General features: G+C 40.4%; 2 protein-coding genes across 2 annotated transcripts in view; both read left to right on the forward strand.

The window, feature by feature from the left end:
* The window catches only part of iars1 (isoleucyl-tRNA synthetase 1), a 66,422-nt gene that overhangs the window by 16,233 nt on the left and 22,354 nt on the right, over nt 1-27,835 (forward strand). Inside the window, exons 12-23 of the mRNA XM_047347308.1 lie at nt 6,621-6,712; nt 8,837-8,935; nt 11,518-11,644; nt 13,568-13,641; nt 16,115-16,309; nt 16,483-16,569; nt 17,521-17,604; nt 19,448-19,592; nt 26,442-26,562; nt 26,701-26,792; nt 27,050-27,127; nt 27,653-27,774. Coding sequence (XP_047203264.1) covers nt 6,621-6,712; nt 8,837-8,935; nt 11,518-11,644; nt 13,568-13,641; nt 16,115-16,309; nt 16,483-16,569; nt 17,521-17,604; nt 19,448-19,592; nt 26,442-26,562; nt 26,701-26,792; nt 27,050-27,127; nt 27,653-27,774 — 1,316 coding nt within the window. The remainder of the gene's footprint in view (nt 1-6,620; nt 6,713-8,836; nt 8,936-11,517; nt 11,645-13,567; nt 13,642-16,114; nt 16,310-16,482; nt 16,570-17,520; nt 17,605-19,447; nt 19,593-26,441; nt 26,563-26,700; nt 26,793-27,049; nt 27,128-27,652; nt 27,775-27,835) is intronic.
* Nucleotides 2,394-6,298, forward strand: LOC124856636 (desmin-like). Its single transcript, XM_047347309.1, has one exon. The coding sequence runs from the start codon at nt 2,490-2,492 to the stop codon at nt 3,624-3,626; it is 1,137 nt and encodes a 378-aa protein (XP_047203265.1). The 5' UTR covers nt 2,394-2,489; the 3' UTR covers nt 3,627-6,298.

Raw genomic sequence — 27,835 nt, forward strand, 5'->3', positions numbered from 1 at the left:
CTTTCAATGAACAATTGATATAATGTTCATCATAACAACAGTAGTGATATCTGTTTTAACTGGGAAAGCATATTGCAACTGCAATGGTTTTAATTCTGAGCACTAGTGGGATATTTATTTCTGTCCTCTTAGCTGCATGGTGACTTCTTATAATCTAAAGTTGGTGACTTTTGAACTTGATGATTTACTGTACTGAGCAGAAGTTTTAAACCACCCCTTTATATTTTAATTTCAAGGAGCCAGGTTTGGATGTAATTTTTTAAAAGGATGTTGATCATTAGCTCTTCAGGCTATTTGGGGAGGTTTCGACAAGTTTTTCTTCTTCACCTCACAGCACCTCAATGAGATTAAAATCTGGACTTTGACTGCCCAGAATTTTCCATTTCTGAGACGAACACTTAAAGGAAACATGATTTTTTATGTTCCTTTTTAATAACAGCAATATCATTGATTGGCAATTTAACATAACAATATAGACACAGCATAATTTAACATTTAGTGAAAAACACTATCAAATATTGAGACATTTATCAGTCATCTCCAAAGTGTGTGGCTTTGTTTTCTTTTTGTATATTATCTATGTTTCACTCCATTTCTCTGTCGTTATTATATGTGTATTTACATACGTACATAGTTACCAAGATCAGTCTTGTACAGCCAGGGGCAGCATTTTCCCTCTGACAGTCAAACCGGGGCTGAGGAACTTCCACTGGAAGCCCCGCTTCCGGCCATCAACGCAACGTTACTTTGTGAGATTGTCACATTAAAGTAATCTGCGTGAAAATATACAAAATATTTGGGGGGTGGCAGGAGAAGCAGAGAGGAGAGACGCTGCTGTCTGGACTGGTGAAGCTCCAAAGTTTGCCTGACAAATTACAATTTTGGGCTTTATAAGGAAGTTTTTGTCTCCGCCATGGCAATAACGAGGGGAAGGACTTTAAAGCACAAAACCGCAGACTTCTGACCGCTGCAGAGTACGTTTTAGGTTAGGACATTCATGCTTCGTGCATTCAGCAGGGTCGTCCTCCTGTTTGATTCAATGCAGGCAGTCTGATTACGGGCAGCTGCTCCCTGCCTGCTCCCTCCTCCTGCAGACGCTGGTTCGCTTAAGGACCGTCAATATATTTCAGAACCAAACACGCCCTTTCATGGTGGTATTGTTTTGGGAGGAAAGGTTTGTGCGTATAAACTGTTGATTTTATGTGTGATCAGCTGGTTTAGGATGTTATGAAATACAGCACCCTCTACCTGCGTGTAATTCAAAGCTGATGTGTCCTTTTTCTTTTCTTTCTTTCTCATTTCTCCTGGTCCCATGGCCAATCAGTAAACAGTAGTCTGTTCACGTCACATGTAGTCCCGACTCAGCCCCGGTCGAACCTGCTCAGGAACGGGGACCAAAAAAGTTGGTACCGGTAGGGATAAAACTGTAATGGAAATGAGTGGAGTCAAGTAGGGCCAAATCAAGCCAGGGGAAAAGGGGCATTAGTTGGATACAGACTAGGGGAGCTATGGCTGCTACTTGCAGATGTGCTGCTGTCCTCACAACTCTGGAGGCGTTTAAAAAACTCAGATATTTCAGCTTGTTTTGCAGGTGGTTGTGCCATCTTTTCTGCCACATTGTGTGTCTGCTGACAGGATTGCGTATTCACACACCTGTTGCACATGTCTGTGCATTGGGACAGAACTCCACAGGGAGTGTTGTGAAAATAACAAGATCATTCAGTTTGGACTATGTATAGACATGTTTTATATAGAAAAGGTAACCTTCAATGACTTCTGTTGTTATCTATGTTATTTAGAAAATACATTCGATATACTTAGTAACTTATTAACCTTTTATTAAAGTACAATTTTTTAAAAAACATTTTAAAGTATATATTCTTCTTTTTATACAGTTAGTTAAAATTCTCATTGTTGAAGTTGATATTAAATATCACCGCAAAATATGTGCTAATTCTTCAGCTGTGACACTGAAGCAAATGAAGGATCCCTGTAGAGTTCATAAAAGCTTAATTATGTTTTACTTTAGGCTCAAAAACAGCTTAAAAAACAACTATATTATTTACTAGAAACTAGAAACTCTCCTTTGGCTACCAGCACACTGGATACGTCTCTGCATTTGGTCACACCCAACATTGTTTGCATCCTGAGTTGATAAAGAGTTAAAAATAGCAGCCATACATGATGCGATCAATATTTCACATGTTGGTGCAAGCAACCAGGGAGTGGACCTGACCCGCCTGGGCACTAACAGTACAGCGTTAGCTAATAAAGAGCACGGAGCAACAGTTCTCTGAAAGTCTGTCATAATCCACTTTTGAGATGTGTTAAAGCGTAGCTTGGGCTTCATGGCTGTCTGAGACATTCTTTAGCACCACATAAAACCAAAGAGGGAATCGAAGGAGCTTCAGTCTCAGCGTGGGAGTCGCAAGGAAGCCAGAGCACAGTTCGTTTTTAAAATTGAGGAGGAAACCCAGTATCTTACAAACATGAGGGCTTCATCTTATACCCAGAAGAGCTTACAGGTCAGCAGCTCTGCTGGCAGGGTAAGGGTTCAGAGCCCATCACCTTCCCGGTGTCGTGGATCATCGTACGACAGCCGTGGGCGCTCAGGGTATCGTGGAACCGCTGTCGAGCTGAGCACAGAGATACACCAGCAAAATGCCAATGAGAAGGAGGAGATGCAGGAGCTCAACGTCAAATTTGCAGGATACATCGCAAAGGTTCAGGCCCTCGAGCAGAGAAACTCTGCTCTGCAAGCTGAGCTGGCCGCTCTGCAGGATCGGTACAAGGGAAGCCCGAGTGGCATCAGTGAAGAATACGAGCTCAAGTTCAAAGAGGTGCGGGAGCTAATTGAAACCCTCACCAATGAGAAGGGAGCTGCTGATATTGAGCGAGGTTACATCGAAGAGGAGGTGGAAGTGTGGAGACTAAAACTAGAAGAGGAGCTGGCACTTAAAGAAGAAGCAGAGATGATTCTGAGGGAGTTTCGCCAGGATGTTGACAGCGCCACGCTGCAGAAGGCCGAGCTTGAGAAGTGCATAGAGCAATTAGTGGCGGAGATTGAGTTTCTCAAGAAGCTGCATGACGAAGAGGTGGCCGACCTCATGAAGCAAATTGAGGACTCAAAGATTACAGCTGAGATGGACGGTGACCGTCCTGACCTGGCTGCTTACCTACGCAACATGCGTGCAGAAATAGAAGCCGTTGCTGCCCGAAATGTCCAAGAAGCTGAGAAATGGTACAAGAGCAAATTCGACACTCTCAAGGAGCATGCAGGAAAACATGAAGAACACATGAAGATCATGAAAGAAGAAATCACAACCTTCCACAATCAGGTGTCAGACCTACAGAACCAGATCGACGCCCTGAGAGCTCGCAATGCAGCCCTGGAACAGCAGCTGGAAGAAATGGAGATCTCCCACATGGACAAGGTGGGAGGTCTGGAGAGCATCATCGCCCAGCTGGAGGCTCAACTCTGTGAGACCAAACTTGAGATGACCAAGTATCTTCAAGATTACCAGGAACTGCTGCACATCAAGCTCAAGCTGGATGCAGAGATTGCCACCTATAGGAAGCTACTGGAAGGAGAAGAGCAAAGGCTGGGAATTGCTAAAGATAATTAAAAATCCAGAATGAGAGCAGTGAAGAATTAACCTTAGTCCAGAACAGTCATGAAGAAGGCCTGCAGTGCACCAAGGAGCAGAGAGATCACCTCAGCCTTGATATAAAGACTTTAAAATGTCTTAATCAAAGGACTGGGTGTTGTTTTAACATTTTAATAACAGTAGTAGGGCTTTCATTAATAAACTGAACAGAACACATAAAACTCTAAACCGTTCATGTTAGGAATTTGGTTACAGAGAAATATCTACTTTGCAAAGTTTTAGATATATTAGGTTTGGTAATATCCAGCTCTTCTTGTCCTGTGTAATGCATGTTTGACACCATTATACATTAGTTTGCTGCCATCGCTGCCGTCTTTCCTGACAAATTTCACATTATTTTCAAAACTCATCCCTCTTCGTTTTTACTCTCTCCTCATCTCATCTCGTATCTGGGTTTAGCAGCCCTCATTTCTCCTCGCTCGTTCCTCTTTGCTTTACTCCAGCTCCTGCAGTAGTCCTGCTAAATTTACCTTCCCTTTTTTCCTGCCAAGTCAGCCCTGCTGTCATACCTCTGTCACTCCTCTGTGCTACGCTTTGTCTCATCAGTCCGCTGCCTCCTGTCCAAGTTTCCTTTACAGTAAAACCCCCAACTTGGTGCGAATGACAAAGGCAACCCCAATTAACTCCGACTGTTTTGACAAGAAACAACTGTTGACCATTTACCCTAATGTTTACCAGCTGTTACTTAATAAAGACTTAAGTTAGTGCATACACAACGATGGTGTTGTTTCTTTCCTTCAGCTTGCCTTTTAACCCTATACGCTGAAAAAATATTTCTTAGAAAATCAGACCTTTCCGTTTAACTTATATTTTTAACACTGTTTAATGACCTGGCTGTACTGTGATTTGATATTCTTGTGTTTGACTGACATGCAGAACATCTGCTATCATCCATGCGGCCAACTGTTGAATTAGTTTGGGTTGGTGGCAGATTTCCAAAAAGAATCTTCTCGTTATGGATGCATATAGATACATAAGTGTTGTTTTGATCAAAATATGATGTATGGAGGGGTTTATGGATAGGAAAAAATGAAACGAAGTGTTTTGATCAGGAGCAGTGTATCAACCACTCTGAGCGTCCTGTAAATTAAACTGCGAGCGTGGTTAGAGGGAGATGAGTATATGTGATGAGCCTCTTGGCTGATTGCATCTATGATGATACACTGTGAGCTGCATAATGAAACACAGTTCTCATTTTTACTGATATGTTGAGGCTGAATGTCACCTTAGTCATGATGGTTTTTCCAATTCATCCATTTAAAAAGTGCAGCTCTACCTTCTAACAGCACAGGGTGAAAAAGAAAACCCAGAATAAAAATTGGTTTTGTTTTGGATTATTTAATTCAAAATTTGCACTGTTAAAATATTTTGCCTAAAGAAATTGCTTACTGTTGTTGACAGTAAACAAGATGGTTAGCTGTGAAATGCTTTATAACGACACAGATCATTACACATGCCTAATTAAAGCAAATAGCCTCTGCCCAGTGTTATTTATATACAGTTATGGCCTTTTTTCTTTGTTACACCCCTTGTAAATACAGACCCATTCAATAAATTAGAATATTATTAGAAAGTTCATTTATTTCTGTAACTTAGTTCACTTAGTGAAACACATTATTTAGATTAATTGCACAGACTGATTTATTTTTGTTAATGATGATTTTCTGTTTATGGGTAATAAAAACGCAATATTACATCAAAAATACTTTTTAATACAGATATGTGGGCCTAATGAAAAGCGTGTTTAATATCTGCTTATAGGTTGTTATTTTCAAAAGGTACTTTTACTCTGAAAGGCTTCATCGGAAGGCATATTCTAACTTATTTAATATGACTGTATATAAAGTTGTAAAATTAACCTTTAATTGCAGTAGCAAAAGCTCTCATTGAACAATTGAGAAAATTTCGACCTTTAATTTCACCACATGTACATCTCAATGAATTGCATTAGTCATCAACAAGTTGATTTACCGTGTGTCATATTTTAATTTATTACACAAAGTGAAGTTTTATTCCTGTTGATAGTGGCTTATAGCTAATGAAAACCTCAAATTCTGTTTTTCCGAAATATGAATGAAAAAGCCACCATATCCAACGTATGTGCTAGAACTGTCCCAGTCCTTGTGTAAGACCACTCCTGAACCACAGAGAACACCATTTATATCTGGTCAAAGGGCAAGAAGGACTAGACTGTTACTGAGTGGTCCAAAGTCCTATATTCTGTTAAAAATAAATTTTGTAATGAATTTGTAGATCAGGCTCCTGGAGTCTGGAGGAAGAGGTACAGAATCCAAGTAGGTTCAAGTCCAGTGTGAACGTTCTAGTCTGTGATAATTTGGGGAGCCATGTCATCTGCTGGAGTCGGTCTGTTTCATCAAGTACAAAATAGGCAGAGCAGTCTGCCAGGAAATTTTGGAGCACTTCCTGTTGACATGCTTTATGGAGAATGTGGGGGTTTGTGAAGAGGAGGATGAAGGACACCAGACCCAGCAATGTAGATGAGTAAAGAGGAGCTATTAAATCAACCTGGGCTTGCCTTATATCACTGTGTATAATGAATCTACATAGTATGAGTTACACTTTTTGAATCCAATTCCTATAATAAATAAACTTTTCAGTGGTCTACATTACTGAGATGCATCTGTGTGTGTATTCTTCATGTGGGATGTTATCTAAAAACTGTACTGTTGCTTGTTACGTGTTTATATTTGCTTTATGCTATATCTTTTGTATATCCATGCAACCAATAAACCTAATTATAAAGTTTGTTAACATGAGATCAAATTTTTTTGGTGGCTTCTAGTGGTTTTGACTTGCAGCAGAGATCTGCACATGTACTCAGAGGATGGAGAGCCCACCTAACAGAACCATGTATGACATCATCCACCACACCGGGAGCTCTAACCTTACAGGAGATTGTATCTGTGATATTGTATTTTGCTCTGTTTTTAGGATGCTGACAAAAACATCATTAAGTTGCTGAAGGAAAAGGGGCGCCTGGTCAATGCCAGCACTTCCAAACATAGCTACCCTTTCTGCTGGAGGTAAGACATCTTTACTGTAAACCTTAACAAAGCTTAATCAACCCAGCTAGTAAAGGTCACAGATGTTTCCTCCTTCAACACCTACAGAATTATTTTATGTTTAAAGACATTAGGTCATAGTTTTGCACATTGAAGCTGGGTGTGATGATGGTTTGACAGTTAACATGTTGCTCATCTTATGAGATCACTACTTATGGCTCCTGGCGCCTGACTTTCTCAGTAAAGTTTTCATCATTCATCTCATTCTTAAATCTTTGACTTTTGCTCCTTTTCCCAAATGCTTCTGAGTTTAGAGTTTTACCCAGAGCATTTTTCTGCACTTTTGTAGCACTTTTGTCCATATTTTGCAATGGAGAATCCTGATTATGCATTGCTCTGTTGTTTAACGCAATTGGAATTTCATGCTGTTGTTTTAAATTATGTTTTAGTGTTACATGTTGTTTGTTTTACTTAACTAAAAATTCGCCTTTGCTCCTAAATAATCTCTTTAGATTTTATTAAAACCTGAATAAATGTGAAAAGTAGAACTTCAAAAAAAAGGGGGAACCATTCAGATCAGTTTAACAAGGAATATATCCTGGAGGATATACCCAGGATGGGTAAATGGATATTGCTTTCAGGGAATACTGCAGTCTATTTATCAGAATGTGGAAAATAATAAATAAATAAAGAAAGTAAAATGATAAATGAACTGAACTTATATAGCGCCTTTCCAGTCATACAGACCACTCAAAGCGCTTTACACTAGAGCCACATTCACCCACTCACTAACGCTCACACATTCAAACACCATCACACAGATCGGTAGGCAACTTGAGGTTAAGTGCCTTGCTCAGGGTCACATCGACATATGGCAGGAGGAAGCTGGATTCGAACCCACAACCTTCTGATTGCAAGACGACTACTCTTCTTACTGAGCCACACTCGCCCAAAGCAGTCAAATACATAAAAATTAACTTGTCATTCACAACCTACTGCAGTGTTAAAACTACCCACATGCAGAATGAAATCAGTAGATATGATTGATATAAAATCAGGACACTTCAGTTGCACCTGTACAATTTAAAAAAAATATATATATATATTTTTTGCTTATTGTAATACAATTAATATCTGGAAATCTCTTGATCACGGTTCTGCAGGGAAAACTATTATATTCTTATTTCTGGTCCCATTGACTCCTCATTATAATCACATTGTTTTACCTTCAAACCTCAAACATTTTATAGCCTTTCCATGAAATACCTAAAGACTCTGTGCCAACAAAAAAAAGGGGCAAACAGGTTTTAAGTGTGATGACACCGTTAAACCACCAGGGGTAGCAGAGTACAATAGAGGCCTCGTTCTCCTAACTTACAAAATCGCATGGCAATAAAAAGAGCTGATGACCACAAATTTGACCTATTTGTGTAGGGATCGGTATTAAACGGTGTCGTCAACGAGGCTAGGAATGTTTTCTCTGTGTGTGGGAATTTTGAGCCATCAAAGACAAAATGGAGGAAACCGCCATCCTAAGACACAAATGGGCATAAAGCTCAAAACAATATGGATAGAAAGTTCATAAACTTCATATGCATTGTAGTTGAGCTGGAGTCTCTAGTCCTGGTGTCATGCAACTTTTAGAGGTGTTTCTGCCTAAACACACATGAATCAAATAAAAAGAAATCCCTGAATGCTGAGGCGCTTATTCACCCATTATTCAGGATTGTTGTACCAGGGACATCTAAAAGGAGAGGGACACATGCCATGGGATTTGAGACCCCTGGTTTGAACTTAAGGGTAAAAGGTGTTTTAATGAATAAATTCTTATTGCTCCAATCTTATAACACATCAGAAACAGTGTGGAGCATATAGTATATTTTGTTTTTACCATTGAAAAGAATGAAGTGTTTTTATGAGGAAAAGGGTCTTAAAAATTTTATATTAAAAACAAAGAAACGTTATCTTTAGAGCTGATGAAAGTGGAAAACAATATTGAAAGGTAAGAATTTTATCACACTTGAAAGCGGCCATTAATTCTCAAGGGTAAAAACCGTAACTGAATTTTAATGGTGCCCCAAGGGTTCAGTGTCGGTAAAAAAATATTGGAGCACTATGTTTTATGAAATAACTTGTATTTTTCAGGTCTGACACTCCCCTGATCTACAAAGCTGTCCCCAGCTGGTTTGTGCGAGTGGAGCACATGGTGGAGAAACTGCTGGAGTGCAACGGGAAATGCTACTGGTAAGCTGTGAAGAACCGATATCTATCCGGTTAAGTGAGTGGAAAGTGTCAACTATGAGCATTTCACCAAACGACTGGCCTAAAATGCTTTGAGCCAGAGCAGATTTAGTCTCAAAACAATTACATCTGCCGCTCAGCTGTGCAAGTTGTTGGTCCACCTGTGCAGGGCAGACCTCTTTGACTGCAGAGGTCTTTAAAGTGTCAATGATGGATTTAATAAAATGCCAAGTCTTTGCATTGACTTTTCATGACTTTTATGATATGATAGAAATTCCTCCTCAAGGTATTTTCTATGACGAGCATTTTGTAGAGGAAAATTAGCATGATGCTAAATCTAAAGCAGGATAAGTTTCAGTGTGATGGCTTTTCTAAGTGGTATTACCCATGGTGCTCCCAGCGCTCTCCTCTGCGCCGCAATAGCTGCCTCTGGTAATGGGACTGTCAGACCAAGATGAATGACTTCCCACAGGGAAGGTGAAGACGCACAGACACACATGCGGAGACCGAGCCAAACGCACACATACTTTAAAGTCTGTGGTCCTTATCTAAAGGTGGGTTGCTATGGCATACACTAAGCTGCCAAAGAAAGGTAACTCATTCTAACTCGTATCTAGTGTTGGCAAAATTAGGAATTTCTTTCTCACTTTTCTTTGTAGATTTTGCCGTGGAACATTTTTTTCAGTATTGAATTGATTTAAATCAATATTAATGTAAATGGCTAAGATAGATATCATAAAACATGCATGTTAAAATATTTTTAATACATGGTTTTGACATTTCCGCAAACAGAAGCCATCACAGTGTTCACTGCAGTTACATGTAGCTTACATTTGCTCTTTCTAAAAAAGAACCAGTTGCCATAATCTAAATATTATTGGTGATTTTATCTGTTTACTCAGACGTTTCATTCAATACCCCGGGCTGAATTTCTCCAGATGTCTGCCTGTCAGGACATCCTCTGTAAAGTGATTCCTCCGTACATGTAATACTAAAGGTAGCAAAACACATCATGTTGATAGTCAACTGATAAGCAACAGAAACAGGCTAAATCCTTTTCACAAAGGGCCTGTCTGGGCTGTTTTGTTCATGATTCCCATTCCCCTGAGGTGTTATAGTATAATAAAAAGAATATATAGGGCTCTATGAAATCAATGTATTTTCATGTACCGTTTTCCCCCACTTTTTTGCTTCAGTTTCATTTCTAATTGCAATGTTTTATTATGTAATCTTAGTTACTTTAAGAAAAAGAGATTAATTTAGATAGAATAAACAGATTGTAAAAGAGTAAAACAGATTTCATAGAGCCTTACTTTTAAATCATGTTTTGTAGTTCTACAGTTAAAGCACATAAAATGTACATGCTTTGCCAAGTCTAGATCAGGTCTTATCTTTTTGTCTGACTAATCATTTCCTGTCACTGAACAAAACCTCTCTTTCAATCTTTTTGAATCCATCCCCATGGTGAACCTTATGATAGAAGTCTCCAGGTCCTAAATAACCAGTCTGTGTGTCGAGCATGTTTTAAATTCTTGATTTAGCTTTAGCTGGGAGAAAGAGGGTAACGGATGGTTGCTCACTGGTGAACAGCACTGGCAGAAAAAAGAATAATTAAATTGATGTATTAGGGGCCTAAATAGAAATGCCTCCTACAAATGGGAATTGATGAACTCTTTGGTTTGCACGTGGATCCTGGTGACAATTTATACTCCCCACTGCACCGTTCTTGTGAGCAGAACGGCCTGGCACAGCAGGAGAGAGCAGGGTGGCAAAAAAAAAAAAAGGAGGAGGCGACAGGGAGACGGTAGATTAAAACCAGAATTCAGCCCAAGTAAACGGCAAAAGGAGAACAAAGCAACACACAAAACAGGAGGAAACCTGGGAGGAATGTTCACCTTTACAGCTAAATTTCAGACAGAGCACATGTGGTTTATTCACAGGTCTAAAAATAGTTCATTATTTTCAGCAGTAAAATAAGGAACAAGTAGAAGCCTGTGAGGGAGACATGTTTCCTTATTTAAAATACTACACATTAATGCATTATGCAAAGTATTTGTTATTCTTGGAGAAATGCAGTTTTTCATTTTTTCTAAAGAAGCAAGTCTTTAATGCCAGAGAAAGTTCTGGAGAGGCTGGATGATTAGTGCATTTTCTGTTTTTTTGCACAGTTTTTGCAAATTACAGGAAATATTTATTTATGCCAGCTGTTTCATCTTCAAAATAAGAATCTCAGAATTACTGAAAACGATATATTTAACACCCTTAAATTTAAACCACTTAATTTCAGTCTGGTCCTATTTACATAGACTTTTTTGTAAATAACTGTTTCATCCAAAGTGACAGTGTAAAGGTTTATAAAATTGTGTTTGTTTTGAGAGGGCTGAAATTTGCTTTGAAACTTTAAACTCTCCAAGTTGAGGTTGCTCAGACTTTTATGTGCTGCAGGTAAGCTACTGAATGCTGATAGCTACTCCACTAAACCCCACATAAAGTAAATTTATAAAATGAACTGTCCCTTTAAGCTCAACATATCTTTTATTTTTATTCAGCTTTATCAAAATTCTTTGTAATCTCTGTTTCTGCAGGGTGCCGGAGTTTGTGCGTGAGAAGCGTTTTGGGAATTGGCTCAGAGATGCACGTGACTGGGCAATTTCAAGAAACCGTTACTGGGGCACACCAATCCCTCTCTGGGTCAGCGATGACTTCGAGGAGGTCAGGAACACACAAAACATTCACAGAAATGCACTTTTATGTGTTTTTCTTGAGTCATTATTGCTTCTGTCTCTTGGTGCTTTAGAAAGAGCTCACAATTTGTCTGTCTCCGCTAAATACCAAGATAGCTTTCCTTTTCAAAGAGGGCTGATTGTAGTGTTTGCAGCACTCCAAGCTCAATCAAGGTTCAGCATGAGAGGGCTCTACTGAAAAGTTCAACTCTGCTACTCAGAGTTTTATTTATCTCCAACAATGATTTTTATGGCACATATAACACCCAAGAAGCCAATTCTTTTCATAAATTTGCGATGTAAAAATGTGTCTTTCTGACCCGTTTTTGAAAACACATGACTTGAACGGTTCTGGCTCATTCCTTCTTGTGGAGTCTTGTGTAGGAGAAACCTTCTGGCTTGGCATAAGGAGGGTGACCACGGCGTTGAAACAGAAGCATGTAGTCAGTCGCCTTCCCTCAGGCACCATCATACATGAATGATTCATTAATGTAAACATCAAATAAATATGAATAAAAAATGTTGGTTTCACTTGAGTTAAGGCAACTTCAAAGGTGTACAAGACAAACAGCTGTTGGGGCTTTAATGGTGAGAATAGAGAAAATGAGAGGAGAGGAGGAGGGGGTAGAATAAATGAACTGGTTTAGAAAATGAGCCAGTTAAAAGTAAAACAATGGGAGAGAAAAGGGGATGGAAAATAAATGAAAGTGAACAGAGAGGCAGACATTGGAGAAGCATGCCAAACATTAAATATTGCTTTTATCATGAATCTTTGTTGCTAATCTCGTCTGACTGTGTGAAGTAGACTGAACTGAATAGAGATGTCAGAACTGGGTTATTTGAGCAATTGAAAAATGAAGCGGCGGTCCCCTCGCTGAAAGAGGGACAGCAAGCGACCTGCTTGCTGGAAATAGCTTTGACTGTTTCCAGAACATTCACACTCCCTGTTGCCATCCTCACACACTCCTCAGCAGCTAACCCCACACCTAAATCCAAACCGGCGAGGATCTGCACGTCTGCGTTTCTTTGATTGCCGTTGAATGCTTCCTCCTCTCAGCATCTTCTTTTTTGACGAATTTCCCTGAGCTTTTGCTTTTACTATGTCTAATTTTACACGGTGGGGCGTTCGGCTACATGTGGGCCATGTAACCTGTGTTGTGGTAAAAACTAGAGCAGACCTACAGGTTACCCCTCTGAGGAGAACAGATAACACACTTTGTCTTACTGTGTAAGGTGAAGTTACTCAGGAGAAGGCCTACTTTAAACTTCTGTGTCTAAACAGCAGCAGACACTGTGCATTCTGAAATGATCAAAGTATTTTACATGTCCAACACTGTGAGCTTGATAGTATAAAATCTAAATAACAGCCTGTGTTGTGCCGTATTGAGAATCAGTCTCAATACGGAGATGGAGGATGAAGAACAGAAGTTATGGGAGTGCTCATGGCAACAAAAAAAGGAAATTATTTGTGGAAAACCAGGACATTTCTGATCATGCTTGATATTTGTTGCAGGAAGCATATAACTGAAAGAGCGGTGAATCAGTTGTGCCGTTTCACAGATTAATATTGCTTAAATGTAAAGAGCTGCTTTTACTTTTGCATTTCAGTCATAAAACTTGGTCTGCCACTGCAATGTTCCTATGAAAGCTTTTCGTTACTGAAAATGAATAGAAACTGTTTTTGTCTTGTACAAAATCATGACAAAAACGCTGCTTTTGCAGAGTATTCAAAATATTTAATAGAATAAAAACACTTACCTTATTGAGTTTATCACAATTGAAAGGAATCCAGATAAAATTATAGGAGTTGCAATGGAATGCATAGTTGAATATGAATAAAAGTACAACATAATTAAGGTCCGATTATCTTTGAATTGTATAAATGTATTCTGTGTTTTTGTGGATTTATCAGGTGGTCTGTGTTGGATCCATGGCTGAACTGGAGGAGCTGACTGGAGTCAAAGTAACAGATCTGCATCGGGAAAGGTAAGTCGTGTCTACGATTCATAGATTATCCACTAAGATTACAATCAAACCTGCTAGACAATCCATTTAAAAAGTCTACTCACCCGCTAAAATGAGGAGTATTGCATTATAAATAAACAAGACACAAATCATTTCAGTACATTTTCCATCTTTTCATAAGACCTGTAACCTGTAGTCTTCAACCAAAAAAAACTAACAAAATGTAAGAAATAAAGAAGCAGCAATAACCTGATTGCATAACTGACCACAGCCTTAAACTGATCCCCCTTTTCCTTCTTGAGTTCAAACCTGCCAATAATTAGGATCTTCATTTGATCTCCTTTGGCTAAAACCATAGCTTAAAGTGGTTAAAAGGCAGCAGTTGTCTTCTATATGTAACAGAAATCATCTGGACTTTCCATGTGCTTGGTGTGAGAAAAATGATTGAAAGACTGAGTCGTTTTCACCCAAAGAAAACGTCTAGGCCTGAGAAAAATTGCTCAAAACCTTCTGGGAAAATATGTTATAGTCTCATCAAACCAAAATAGAACTTTAGGTCACAATACCAAAAGGTCACCATACCCATTGTGAAACATGGTGGTGGCAACATCATTCTCTGGGGTTACTTATATTTGATGTAACAAGACTTTTTGCCAATGTGGATCAAAATAATGAGCAGTTCTAAATGTCAGTCGGCTTTGACCCAAAACCTTCAGGCGTGTGCCTGAAAGCTGAAGATGAAGAGAGAGATAATTTTCAGCATCATGGTGAGTCCAAGCATGGATTCAAATCCAGATTATAATGGTTTTTCTAGAAGATGGCCCACTAAAGCCCACTAAGACTTAAGAGATGAAGCTGACAAATCTGTGGAGACACCTGAACAGGGCTGTGGACAAGAAATGTCTGCTAGATTTGGACTTTTTGTGGGATGGACTGAGCAAATATTGCCAAGTGAAGGTATGGGATGCTGATAAACTCCTACCATAGAAGGCTGAAGGCTACTCAGAAGCTGCCGTAATAAAGCATTACTTAAGAACAAATTATTATTATTATTTTTTTTATCTGGGGAATTGTACAGAAATAAATCACATTACAACTAAACTACAAACTTATAAATGAATTATCCTGTTATTTCATTACATGATAAAACCTATGAATATTAACATGGGTATGTTTAATTCCTATGTCCACTGTACATGTAATTAGTTTTGCTGTGATGGTGAGATGCCCTCAGATTCGCACATTACTCACAGACATGAAATAACACCTGGTGATATATTAGGCTGTGCTTCTAATTGCATCTGTTAATGGGACCACATGTTAGCTGGCTTACAGTAGCTGTGGTGTGCAGATCGCTTGTTTTCAGACTTTTTTAATAGGTCTGATCTACCTTTTAAAAGGGCACAATGAAAATCTTTTTATTCTTTTTCAGATTGAATTTTGTTTTTCACCTAAATTAATTTTCTTATTTTTTCCTGAAACAAATGTGGTTGCATCCTAAAGTATTAAATTGAGAAAAAAACAACAAAAAACGTATGCACAGAAAACATATATCTGGGGGTGAAAAGGATTTAATTGTTCAAGTTTTTGTTTTGTTTGAAGATTTGCAATGCGATCAAATAATTTGTCAAGTTTAAGGTTAGAGACGTTTTCTTCAGAGTTATTGGTCGAATATACGAATATAGAGATTTGCAGCCATTTAGTTTTCATAAATCATGAAACTTCACATAAAACATTTAACTACATCCACTCATCAGGCTCAACTTTGGTCAGATCTTGAGTGTTTCTGGTTCAGAACGCACTCACATTTGATTTTTCAAACATTATTTATTAGGTAGTGATGAGGGCCAAAATCAGTCAATATTGATTGTAAAAAGAAGACGTACATCTGCACTTCATGCGTGTATCTGCCTTGTAATTTGTCAAAACCTTTTATTTAGATGTCAGAACAACCCTGGTGTAGTTTATTGTACCCCTTTTATTTATTTTAATGAAAATATTTTACCACAGCCTATCAAAAGCTGAAAAATGTCTTAGTGAAAATTAAAACATAAATGTACTGAAATTACAGAAAACTGAAAACAGAATCTCCTGCTCTGATATGGCGCAAACCTATTCTGGGCTGTAGATTCATCAGTGTTTGGGGTCTGGTTGTTGATGTTAATCAAGTTCTCCAAAAAGCTGCAGATTCTCTAGTTTGCAAACTTTGGATGAAATTAATCTGTTGTAATAAACCTTTTAAGGTTGTTATTACTGTATAGTATTAAATGGTCATCTTAACACACATAACTGAGGTTATAAGTGAGTTTTTTTATGCCACAACTTCTAGCGCTTATCTAATTCTTTATAGGAAAACACATAAAAAATGTCTTTATAAATAGTTTCAGATGTTCTGGTTTTAAGGCTCAGAGTGAAAGAAGTCAAATTGTTGGCACTTCCAGTTTCTGAACTTCATTGTTTTTTCCTTCCTTCTTTCCAAACTTTCCTTGTCCAGCATCGACAGCCTGACAATCCCGTCACGGTGCGGTAAAGGGGTCCTGCGGAGGGTTACAGAGGTGTTTGACTGCTGGTTTGAGAGCGGCAGCATGCCGTACGCCCAGGTCCACTACCCATTTGAGAACAAGAAGGAGTTTGAGGACACCTTCCCAGCAGACTTCATCGCTGAGGGCATTGACCAGACCAGAGGATGGTAAACTGAGGACGAATGAGTCTGTCCAGTTGGGTTAGGTCGAGAGTGAGTGACTGAGGAGAGACCGATGAAAGGAGGGGTGGCGAGAATGAACGAATGATGGACAGAGAAAAAAATGAGAATCAAAGATCTCAGCCATCCAGTTCTATTGACCTTGTTTTCTGTCTTTGTAGGTTCTACACCCTGCTGGTCCTCTCCACGGCGCTGTTTGGGAAACCGCCCTTTAAGAATGTCATCGTTAACGGACTGGTGCTCGCTGGGTCCGTCTGCTGACTTATAACAACACATTAAACACCAGGCCAATTTACTGTCAAATTATGTGAAAACGTTAAGAACAAAAAATTCAGTGATTACAAATTATTTGCAAATATTGTAGAAGTCTCTAATTCTACAGTATTCTGTGTTTTACAATGAATTACATATAAATGTCAGATCCTTATGATTCTGCCCTCGTTTTCTGCATTGCTGAAATCTGTTCTGAAGATGGAAATCAAATCTCAAACATTAAAAATGATAAGATTTTTGGTTAAAATGACTTCGGCAGCAGCACTAAAAGAAAATCTTTCCCAAAACTGCAAGATTTATTATGGCTATTAGATGTTGTATGTTTGAAAATTATTGAAGGTATTTCAGGAGGATAAAGATGCTTTAGGTGAACTTATAATCTTCATGTTAAACAGAATACAGCTAATTTTACTGTACATTATCATACATCAACATAAACTTGGAAGATTTAGTTTTATAGCTGTATGATTCCTCATCAGATGGTTTGCATAGTGATATTCATTTGGATATATATATATATATTGTTGAAAATTTACCCTAGTTTCATGAGCCCTTAATGTTGCTGTTAAAGCTTGATGTTGTGGAAGAGGCTGCTGCCCTTTTGTATTAGTGATCACAGATCTACAGCATCATCAGCACATTATACAGTTTTTTTTTTTGGTTCCTTTTAAGAGTTTGCCTTTAATTATTTATAAGCTTTAAGCTGTAGCATCCAAGCTATAAAGCTTCTGTACATCATGGCTGCTTCTACTGAGTCTTGAAGTTTATATGGAGCTATGTGCTCACAGGTCCACTGACCTGGAAAGTCTTGGACTAATTTGAACACCAAGTCCATGGTTTCCAACATGCTCTGTCATGTGTGTATGTGTGTGCACGTGTGTGTGTGTGTTAACACACATTAATGCCTGCTTCTTTTATTCCCACAGCGATGGGCAGAAGATGAGCAAGCGCAAGAAGAACTACCCAGATCCAGGACTGATTGTGCAGAGCTATGGAGCCGATGCCCTCAGGTCAATCCTTGAAAATGAGAGTATTCATGTTCCTGACATGTTGAATAAGTTGCAAGTTCGAGCCAAAATTGTGTTATTTGCAATATTGGCTTCAGAATGTCAAAATCACTAAAACCACTTATATGTCAGCACGTCCACATGGAGTATTCGCACACTCATGCATGCTGTAGATGGAAATCCGAACACTTGTCCCCCTTTGTACATCCTCTCATTTGCCCTGAGCAGTAAGAGTGCTATGGACATATGGTGTTTTGAATAAACCACTCTGCAGTGGCACCATATGCTCACATATAGACTGAAAAAGAGCAAACTACTAAATTAAAGAGGAAACCAACAGTCTGGTTTTACTTGAGACTTCCCATCCTTTTTATTTTTAATGAAAAAGTACTTATGGTACTAAAGCCTGTCAGACTTGAAGATGATACAACATTATATATTCACCTTTCTTATTATTAGGTCTTCATAGTTATGCCTGTTTGAGCTTTTAGTTGAAATTTTTCTCAAGAGTTGCTGCTATTAAAATTACTGTCTGTTGCATAGAGTTACATAGTTGTAGGCTGCAGATTGTTTCTATATTTCTAGCTGATTTACACATGTATTTTACTGACATTTTAAATGTATTATCATTTTTCATTGTAAATGTGTTTTATCTCATCCTACAATTTTCTATCCCTTAATTACCCAAATGCATTTATTTTATTGGCTCCTGTGTTACATTGTTTATGCTTTTGCCATCTAATTATTAGTCTTTGATAGAGATAAATGACACAGTTTGAGCTTATTTGCATAAATGCTTAAAATAGCCCTCCATCTCCACTTACATCTGCTTTGGCTTGGAGCTATTGTTACACAGGTAGGCATGCTAGTACACCAAGGCTTGTTTGCTGCATGTTTGCATTGACAATCAGCAAATCTTACAATTGCAGTAGCATAAAAGTACAAAAACTGATGTTTTATTGCTGGATTTTTACAAATATATCTTTACCATATGATATACTTTTAGGATTAAGTTGCTGTATTCCTAAGAATGACTTTTGTTTGGCTCCTCATGTGCAACCCTTCTCTTTCCAAATCACTTCTGTGTGTTGCATGGATTTTAATCTTCTGCACAGAACATTCAAAGTAGGGCTGCAACTAATGATTATTTTGCTAATCGATTAATCTGTCGACTCTTTTTTTAATTAATAGCAAAAAAGGCTTAAAAGGAGATTTTTTACAGAATTTGAACCAGGTGAAGCTAAGGCTATTCCACTTGAGCAATTCTGGATAGAGAATATTTACAGACAAAGAAGGCTTTTCATCTTAAATGCAAAATGTATATATTTTTATACAATTATGGCCTAATTACTGCTCTGAGTACGTTGTTCTTTCAGCAAATGGCATTTTTTAAGGGTCTATATACTCCAGTTAATGATTATTTGCTTACTAAATTAGTTGCCGTTTATTCAGTAGTCGATTAATTATAATTAACCCGATTAATTGTTTCAGCCCTAATACAGAGGTACTGGGAAGACGTGAAAGACTTAAAGAGAAACCACCATCTAGTCTCTCTTTAAGAAAGAGGTGTTCAGTGTTGGTCCTCAAGGTCCTATCCTGGTTAAGCACCTGAATCAAATGATTTGGTCATTGGCATGTTTCTGCAGAGCTTGAAAATGTTTGTTGGAGCAGGACATCAGCCCTTGGGGACTGAATTGGGACAACCCTGCTTTATTGGAAAAATAGTTGCTTTTGTTGGTTAACTCAAAGATGGTCAAATTTCCGAAATAAGCTGTATTTGCGTTTGTTTTCCACTTGCTCCGTCGGTTCGAGCCCGCAGATTAACTGACTCCTTCTGTCTGTGCAGGCTGTACCTCATCAACTCACCTGTGGTGAGAGCGGAGAACCTGCGATTCAAAGAGGAGGGTGTGCGAGACGTGTTGAAGGATGTCTTCTTGCCGTGGTACAACGCCTATCGCTTCCTGGTGCAGAACGTACAAAGATTACAAAAGGTAAATATTTTTTTCTCATTTTACCTTTTCTCATTGTTTTTTGATTAATTGTCTCACCGATTGTCTTGCACTTTGCAGTATTTAATTTTGTTTCTTTCCTCTTGTTCAAATATAAATTGAAATGATATTGGGAAGCATTGAGTCCTGAAGCTGCTAGAAATCAGTCAGTGTGCATCCACAGTGAATATTATCAGTAAACACATGGCTACAAAGAGCTGGTGCTGCTAGTTTACCAGTACCAGTTGAGCAAATTGGTTCTTCAGAGTCAACATGTGGCTTCAGATGGCCTACATCGTGATGTGAGTGGCCAGCCAGTGTAATGAAACAAACCTCTTCAATACGTCTACGTTTTTCATGTAACGTGATTTTCACTAAACGTATAATAATACAGGATGGGTCTCTGCATGATTTATAACACAATTTTAACACAATTTTAAAAACCGCTATATATGGTTTCCTACTGGTGCCAAAAATCCTAAAACGTAAGGAATTTGATTAAGCTATTTTCCAAGTTAAGACGGGTGTTGTGATTATTGTGAATATATTATTTAATATTAATATTTTATTAAATAATAATTCGGTCTGTTAAGGGTTGTCCTGTGAATACCAGCCCAGTAAGGTGGTGGTATTAGGACAAAATTGAAAGGGATGAGCCAAGCTCTGAGATGATTGAACAGCACAACTCTGCAGACACACAGAATGAATTCATACAATTTCTTAAAATACAAGACTTTATTAACAAAAATAAGTCAATTCAAAGTCAAACATATTTTAATCAACAAACTCTTTACTGTGCTAAAACAATCCAACTAAACTACCAAGCAGAATGAAATAATAAAGAAGACCAACTATGTACTGTCACGCCCAGCTCAAAGGCTATGACAAAAATGGGAGACAGACGAGCAGATCTTTAAAAAAAATAGTTTATTAAGAGAAAAACTGTGAGGATCCCAACATCCAGTCTGAGAAATAAGTCCACCAGCGCTGCTGCCCGCTCCACCCAGGTCTAATCTGGAGCCAATCCGAGCAGGGCGTAACCAGCTGGAAACCAGCCTTTTAACACCAGCCCGGTGTATTCAATTAGGCGGCCAAACCATCCAACTGCTTCCTGAAAGAAAATGAGACGGAGACACCTGAAGGACTGGAGGGGGCCATCACAGTACAATGTGAATCAATGATGGTTGAAAACAATGACCAAAAGAGTGATGCAACATTACCATGTAATATTTATGTTTGAGAACCAAGGATTATCCCGAAGAATCTGGAAATGAAGTTAAGTTAGTCTTGGAACCAAATTGGTATACCTTCACACAGCCATTCACATTGCAAGATCCTCCGGCACCTGGACTCCACAGGAACCTATGCCAGGATCCTGTTTGTGGATTTCAGCTCTGCCTTCAACACCATCGTCCCAGTTCTGCTCCAGGAGAAACTCTCCCAGCTGAGTGTGCCCGACTCCACCTGTAGGTGGATAACTGACTTCCTGTCTGACAGGAAGCAGCGCGTGAGGCTGGGGAAGCACGTCTCTGACTCCCTGACCATCAGCACTGGTTCCCCCCAAGGTTGTGTTCTCTCTCCTCTGCTCTTCTCCCTGTACACCAACAGCTGCACCTCCAGTCACCAGTCTGTCAAGCTTCTGAAGTTTGCGGACAACACCACCCTGATCGGACTCATCTCTGATGGTGACGAGTCCGCGTACAGATGGGAGGTGGACCATCTGTTGGACTGGTGCAGCCAGAACAACCTTGAGCTCAACGCTCTAAAGACAGTGGAGATGGTTGTGGACTTCAGGCAAAACCCAGCCCCACCTGCCCCCATCACCCTCTGTGACTCCACAATTGACACTGTGGAATCTTTCCGCTTCCTGGGAACCATCATCTCCCAGGATCTCAAGTGGGAGCCAAACATCAGCTCCCTCATCAAGAAAGCCCAGCAGAGGATGTTCTTCCTGCGGCAGCTGAAGAAATTCAACCTGCCAAAGACTATGATGGTGCACTTCTACACAGCCATCATTGAGTCCATCCTCACCTCCTCCATCACCATCTGGTATGCCGCTGCTACAGCGTGTCATTCGGTCTGCTGAGAAGGTGATTGGCTGCAGTCTACTGTCGCTCCAGGAACTGTACACCTCCAGGACCCTGAAGCGGGCAGGGAAGATTCTGGCTGATCCCTCCCACCCCGGTCACAGACTCTTTGAAACTCTCCCCTCTGGCAGGAGGCTGCGGTCCATCCGGACCAAAACCTCACACCACAAGAACAGTTTTTTTCCATCTGCCACCAGCCTTGTTAACAAAGCCCGGAAACCACACTGACACTCCCCCTTTCATCTGCACTGTTGTATTGCTCTTGCATCTTATACTGCTCTATACTTACTCTCACTCACTTAAAACTGTGCACATATATTTATATTATATTGTAGATATGTTTATACTGTTTAATTTGTATTGTATTGCACCGACTACGCCAAAACAAATTCCTTGTATGTCCAAAAACGTACTTGGCAATAAAGCTTTTCTGATTCTGATTCTGATTCTGAGATGAAACATTATTTTGATAAAACAATATTTTAAAAATGATTTGCTGAATAAAACCAACCTTCTGGATGACCTCTTCTCAACAGTGTTTAATTAGCTGCCTTTATTTATTAAAATAATATTTAAGGAAATATTCTTTGAATAAGAACCAAACCTTTTGGATAAATGGGTCTTAATGGTGTTTAATTAGTTATCGCTTTTAGTAAAATTATATTTAAGGAAATATTACTTCCTACATTGGAAACCAACAACCTTTCTGGGTAAATTATCTTTAGCTGACTCTAAAAGTGGGCTAGCACGTGTTCTTAGCCGTTAGTGGTTAGAGCTAACAAAAGAAGCTTATAGCTGGTTACCAGAATCAAAAACATACCTTTAAAATACCACTAATAAAAAGGGTTGAAATGCTTAAGCGTGGAAGGCGCGTTATTATGGAGAGCTGTTTTATTCAAAATTAAATAAATAAATAAATACTGTTATTGATAAATTATTAATAAATATTCCATGAAATAAATAAATATCCCCATGAAATAAAACAAAATAATTATGTTAAAATAAATGTTCATCTTATTTTATTTAATTAATTTCAAGATTTATTTAATTGACTTAAAGATGTATTTAATTTTCTTAAAGATTTATTTATTTATTTCATAATGCAGTTTTATTTTGTGACAGTTTTATTTTGTAAAGCTACTTTACGTATTTCAGTGACTTTTACTTTTAAACCCTGTTTTTAATTTGAAGCTCTTTTTATTTCATGTTCTTATATTCAAATGAGGGGGCAGAGTTTTATCTGTGGGGCGGTGCTGGGACAGCAGGGCGGAGCTCAATTCGTGGCTGTGGCGGGGTTAAAAAGTAAGTCACTGAAATACGTAAAGTAGCTTTACAAAATAAAAGTGTCACAAAATAAAACTGCATTATGAAATAAATCAATAAATCTATGTAAATTAAATAATTCTTGAAAATAAGATGAACATTTCTTTTAACATAATTATCTTGTTTTATTTCATGGGGATATTTATTTATTTCATGGAATATTTATTAATAATTTATCAATAGCAGTATTTATTAATTTATTTAATTTTGAATAAAATGGCTCTCCATACGTTATGGTTGATCCTCTGTGTTTAAAAACCACCCTTTAAATAAAGTTTGTCTCAACTTTAGAAACACAGAGGAGGAGTTGTCCGGGGCATTGAGGAAAACATCCACGTGTGGGTAAACAAAGGGTTAGCTTGCAGCTAGCCTCTAGCTGTGGGAAAGGGATGGCTTGTTCTGCCGGCCCGGCCGAACTGCATGTTACTGCTATGGCCATGGTGCTGTAGAAACAGGGTCTCTGCTGGGAACTTTCTGGAACACAGTTTGCTTCTGTAGACCTCAGAGAGAAAAGTCAAGCCATGCTTGCACCTTAATTACCCCGTTCATGAATGAATACTGGATACACAAACAATTCATTCCTACTTAACTTTGTGCGTATGATCCCATGATCGTATGGCACTCTTGGATCCAGGTTGAAGAGTTATGTCTGCTTGCCAGCAAGGAGACATATGCGCCCGTGCCTCTCCTGTTCAGTTCCTGTGGGGATCCGCATAGAAAGAGGCCTGTTTGTTGGAACGCAGGGTGTTTATTCAAACAGTGACGTCACGGGAAGTCTGCTGTTTACCCCTCTTGTTCCTGTTCCTGGCTGAGCTGGTAGTAGGTTAATGAGATTTAGTTTGAAAGTTCCAGAAAAGTTCTTACTGGCCTCTAATGCTGTAACCCATGGCTGGGGTCCCAACACAGGTACAAACGAAGATGGACGAGGTTGGAAAAATATTTGTATTCCCTGATTTTATTTCATATCCTGATGTCCAAAAGTCCATCCACCCACCAATGCATCCACCCACCAATGCATCCATCCATCCATCCACCCACCCACCCCGCCATACATCTACCCACCCACCCTGCCATACATCTACCCACCCACCATGCCATACATCCACCCACCCTGTCATACATCCACCCATACATCCATCCACCCGCCCTCCCATACATCCATCCACCCACCCTCCCATACATCCATCCACCCACCCTCCCATACAACCATCCACACACCCACCCACCCACACATCCATCCACCCACCCACCCACCCACCCACCCATCCATCCACCCGCCCATCCACCCACCCACCCATACATCCATCCATCCACCCTCCCACACACCCACCCACCCACACATCCATCCACCCACTCACACATCCATCCATCCACCCACCCACCCATACATCCATCCACCCACCCTCCCACACATCCATCCACCCACTCACACATCCATCCATCCACCCATACATCCATCCACCCACCCACCCATACATCCATCCACCCATACATCCATCCACCCACCCACACATCCATCCATCCACCCACTCACACATCCATCCACCCACCCACACATCCATCCACCGACCCACCCACCCATACATCCATCCATCCACCCACCCATACATCCATCCATCCACCCTCCCTGCCATTCATCCATCCACCCACCCACCCTGCCATACATCCATCCACCCCCCCATCCATCCACCCATCCATCCATCCACCCACCCACCCACACATCCATCCACCCACTCACACATCCATCCATCCACCCACCCACCCACCCATACATCCACCCACCCACCCACCCACCCATACATCCACCCACCCACCCATACATCCACCCACCCATACATCCACCCACCCACCCATACATCCACCCATACATCCATCCACCCACCCATACATCCATCCACCCACCCTCCCATACATCCATCCACCCGCCCTTCCACCCTCCCATACATCCATCCACACACACATCCACCCATACATCCATCCACCCACCCACCCATACATCCACCCATACATTCATCCACCCACCCTCCCATACATCCATCCACCCCCCCACCCACCCTGCCATACATCCATCCACCCCCCCATCCATCCACCCACCCAAACATCCATCCACCCATCCACACACCCATCCATCCATCCACACATCCATCCATCCATCCACACACTCACACATCCATCCACCCACCCACACATCCATCCACCCACCCACCCATCCATCCATCCATCCATCCACACACCCATCCATCCATCCACACATCCATCCATCCATCCACCCACTCACACATCCATCCACCCACCCACACATCCATCCACCCACCCATACATCCACCCACCCACCCACCCATACATCCACCCATACATCCATCCACCCACCCACCCATACATCCACCCATACATCCATCCACCCACCCTCCCATACATCCATCCACCCACCCTCCCATACATCCACCCATACATCCATCCACCCACCCTCCCATACATCCATCCACCCCCCCACCCACCCTGCCATACATCCATCCACCCACCCACCCTGCCATTCATCCATCCACCCACCCACCCTGCCATACATCCATCCACCCCCCCATCCATCCACCCATACATCCATCCACCCATACATCCATCCACCCACACATCCATCCACCCACTCACACATCCATCCATCCACCCACCCATACATCCACCCACCCACCCACCCATACATCCATCCACCCACCCACCCACCCATACATCCATCCACCCACCCACCCACCCATACATCCACCCATACATCCATCCACCCACCCACCCATACATCCACCCATACATCCATCCATCCACCCACCCATACATCCACCCACCCACCCACCCATACATCCATCCACCCACCCACCCACCCATACATCCATCCACCCGCCCATCCACCCATCCATCCACCCACCCACCCATACATCCACCCATACATCCATCCACCCACCCTCCCATACATCCATCCACACACCCATCCACCCATACATCCATCCACCCACCCACCCATACATCCATACATCCACCCTCCCATACATCCATCCACCCACCCATACATCCATCCACCCACCCACCCATACATCCATCCATCCACCCTCCCATACATCCACCCATACATCCATACATCTGACCACCCATCCATCCGATGCCAAGACAAAACCATGTATCCATCTCCCGTTTTTTCATGTCAGATTTGCACACACCTGTCCTTTTCATTTGCCCATGTCACATCAACTTCCAGCTAAGAATAAAACAGTAACTTTCAGTGCGCGTCCCACCCACTGCCAGCCTCTACTATAACAGGATCATTAGTGTTTTTAGACAAACTTTGGTCTGACTTGCATTGATAATTGTTTTCCTTCCCTTTCCAAAAATGTCAGAATGTGCAGGTCCAAACTGAGACTAATTGTATGCTTTTCTTGTTTATATTTTAATGCACTAGGAGGAGGAGTATCAGTTCCTGTACAATGAAAACACGGCGAAGCAGAGTGACAACATTATGGACAAGTGGATCCAGTCCTTCACACAGTCTCTCATCCAGTTCTTCAAGGCTGAGATGGATGGTAAGACAGACTTTGCTGTGTTTACATTTTTTTATTCTTTAATGAAAAGTTATTTTGAGGGGCTTTGTTAATATTTGGTTGCCGATTCATGTCGGTTCTCTGAAGTGTAAATAAACTAATGGTTGTCTCTGATTGCAGCTTACCGCTTGTACACAGTGGTCCCTCGCCTGGTCAAGTTTGTGGACATGCTCACCAACTGGTACGTCAGGACTAACAGACGCCGCTTAAAGGTGAGAATTTAGCTCTAAATTAAGGATTTCTAAACCCAAACATAAATGTTTGACTTGCAATATTTTATATCGGATTCTGTTATTAATATTAATGTCCTGAAATATCTGCTGAAGAGCTACAGTGGGAGAAACCTGTGGTTCAAATTCCTCTTGGTTCTGATTGAGGGATAGTGCTGGGGGGTCTTTTTGAAATAATCCATGTATTTCTGAGTCTTTAAGGGGGAAAAAACATATTGATGTGTTTGTGAACTTTGTAGGGCGAGAGTGGCACTGAGGACTGCCTGTGGGCGCTGGAAACACTCTTCGGTGTTCTGTTCTCCATGTGCAGGTTGATGGTGAGTCATTTGGTTTCTGTATAAAAGCAACTCAGACCAAGAAAAAGAGGTGATTGCAGGGGAAAATTTTAATGTTCAAAGGCTTTTCTTTTATGCTTGCTGGAAACTAAGAATAAAATCTGGCATTGAAAAATTATGTGTGGTTTTTGTATGATTATGTATAATGGATGAATGGTAGGATGTGTTTTTAACACAGTCTTTGCATAGGAGCCACGAGCCAAGCCAAAAGCCAGTCAGCCTTATCCAAATCAATACAGATCAGCTTTGAGCTTACAAATTAATTAGCCGTGGTTTAAATGGAGGAGAATCACATTAGTGCATCGCTCACAATAGCTCAGTTCTGTTTGAACATTTTCTCCAAATGATTGAAAAAAGAAAAAACGGACTGCAGAAAGAACTTGATTCAGACTTTCAGACCTTTTATCTTGGAGTGTAAATTAACCACAGAGCAGACAATTTAATAATTCCTCTATCTAGTCCTCCTCATGCTCGTTTCTGCTTGCTTTCATCCCTCCTGTTCCTCAGGCTCCCTTCACACCCTTCATCACAGAAATGATGTACCAAAATCTGCGCCACCTCATTGACCCTGTCTCTGTTGAAGAAAAGGACTCCAACAGCATCCACTATCTCATGCTGCCACAAGTCAGGTCAGAAAAATTCATTTAGTAAGGCATCAGAGTCTACTCTGAAGTTTGTCCTAGAACTAGT

This window comes from Girardinichthys multiradiatus, chromosome 20 (genome assembly GCF_021462225.1).
Source record: "Girardinichthys multiradiatus isolate DD_20200921_A chromosome 20, DD_fGirMul_XY1, whole genome shotgun sequence".
NCBI classification, from domain to species: domain Eukaryota; kingdom Metazoa; phylum Chordata; class Actinopteri; order Cyprinodontiformes; family Goodeidae; genus Girardinichthys; species Girardinichthys multiradiatus.

What these genes read in the sequence shown, in the direction of transcription:
- LOC124856636 (XM_047347309.1), top strand. Translation starts at nt 2,490, where the DNA reads ATGAGGGCTTCATCTTATACCCAGAAGAGCTTACAGGTCAGCAGCTCT.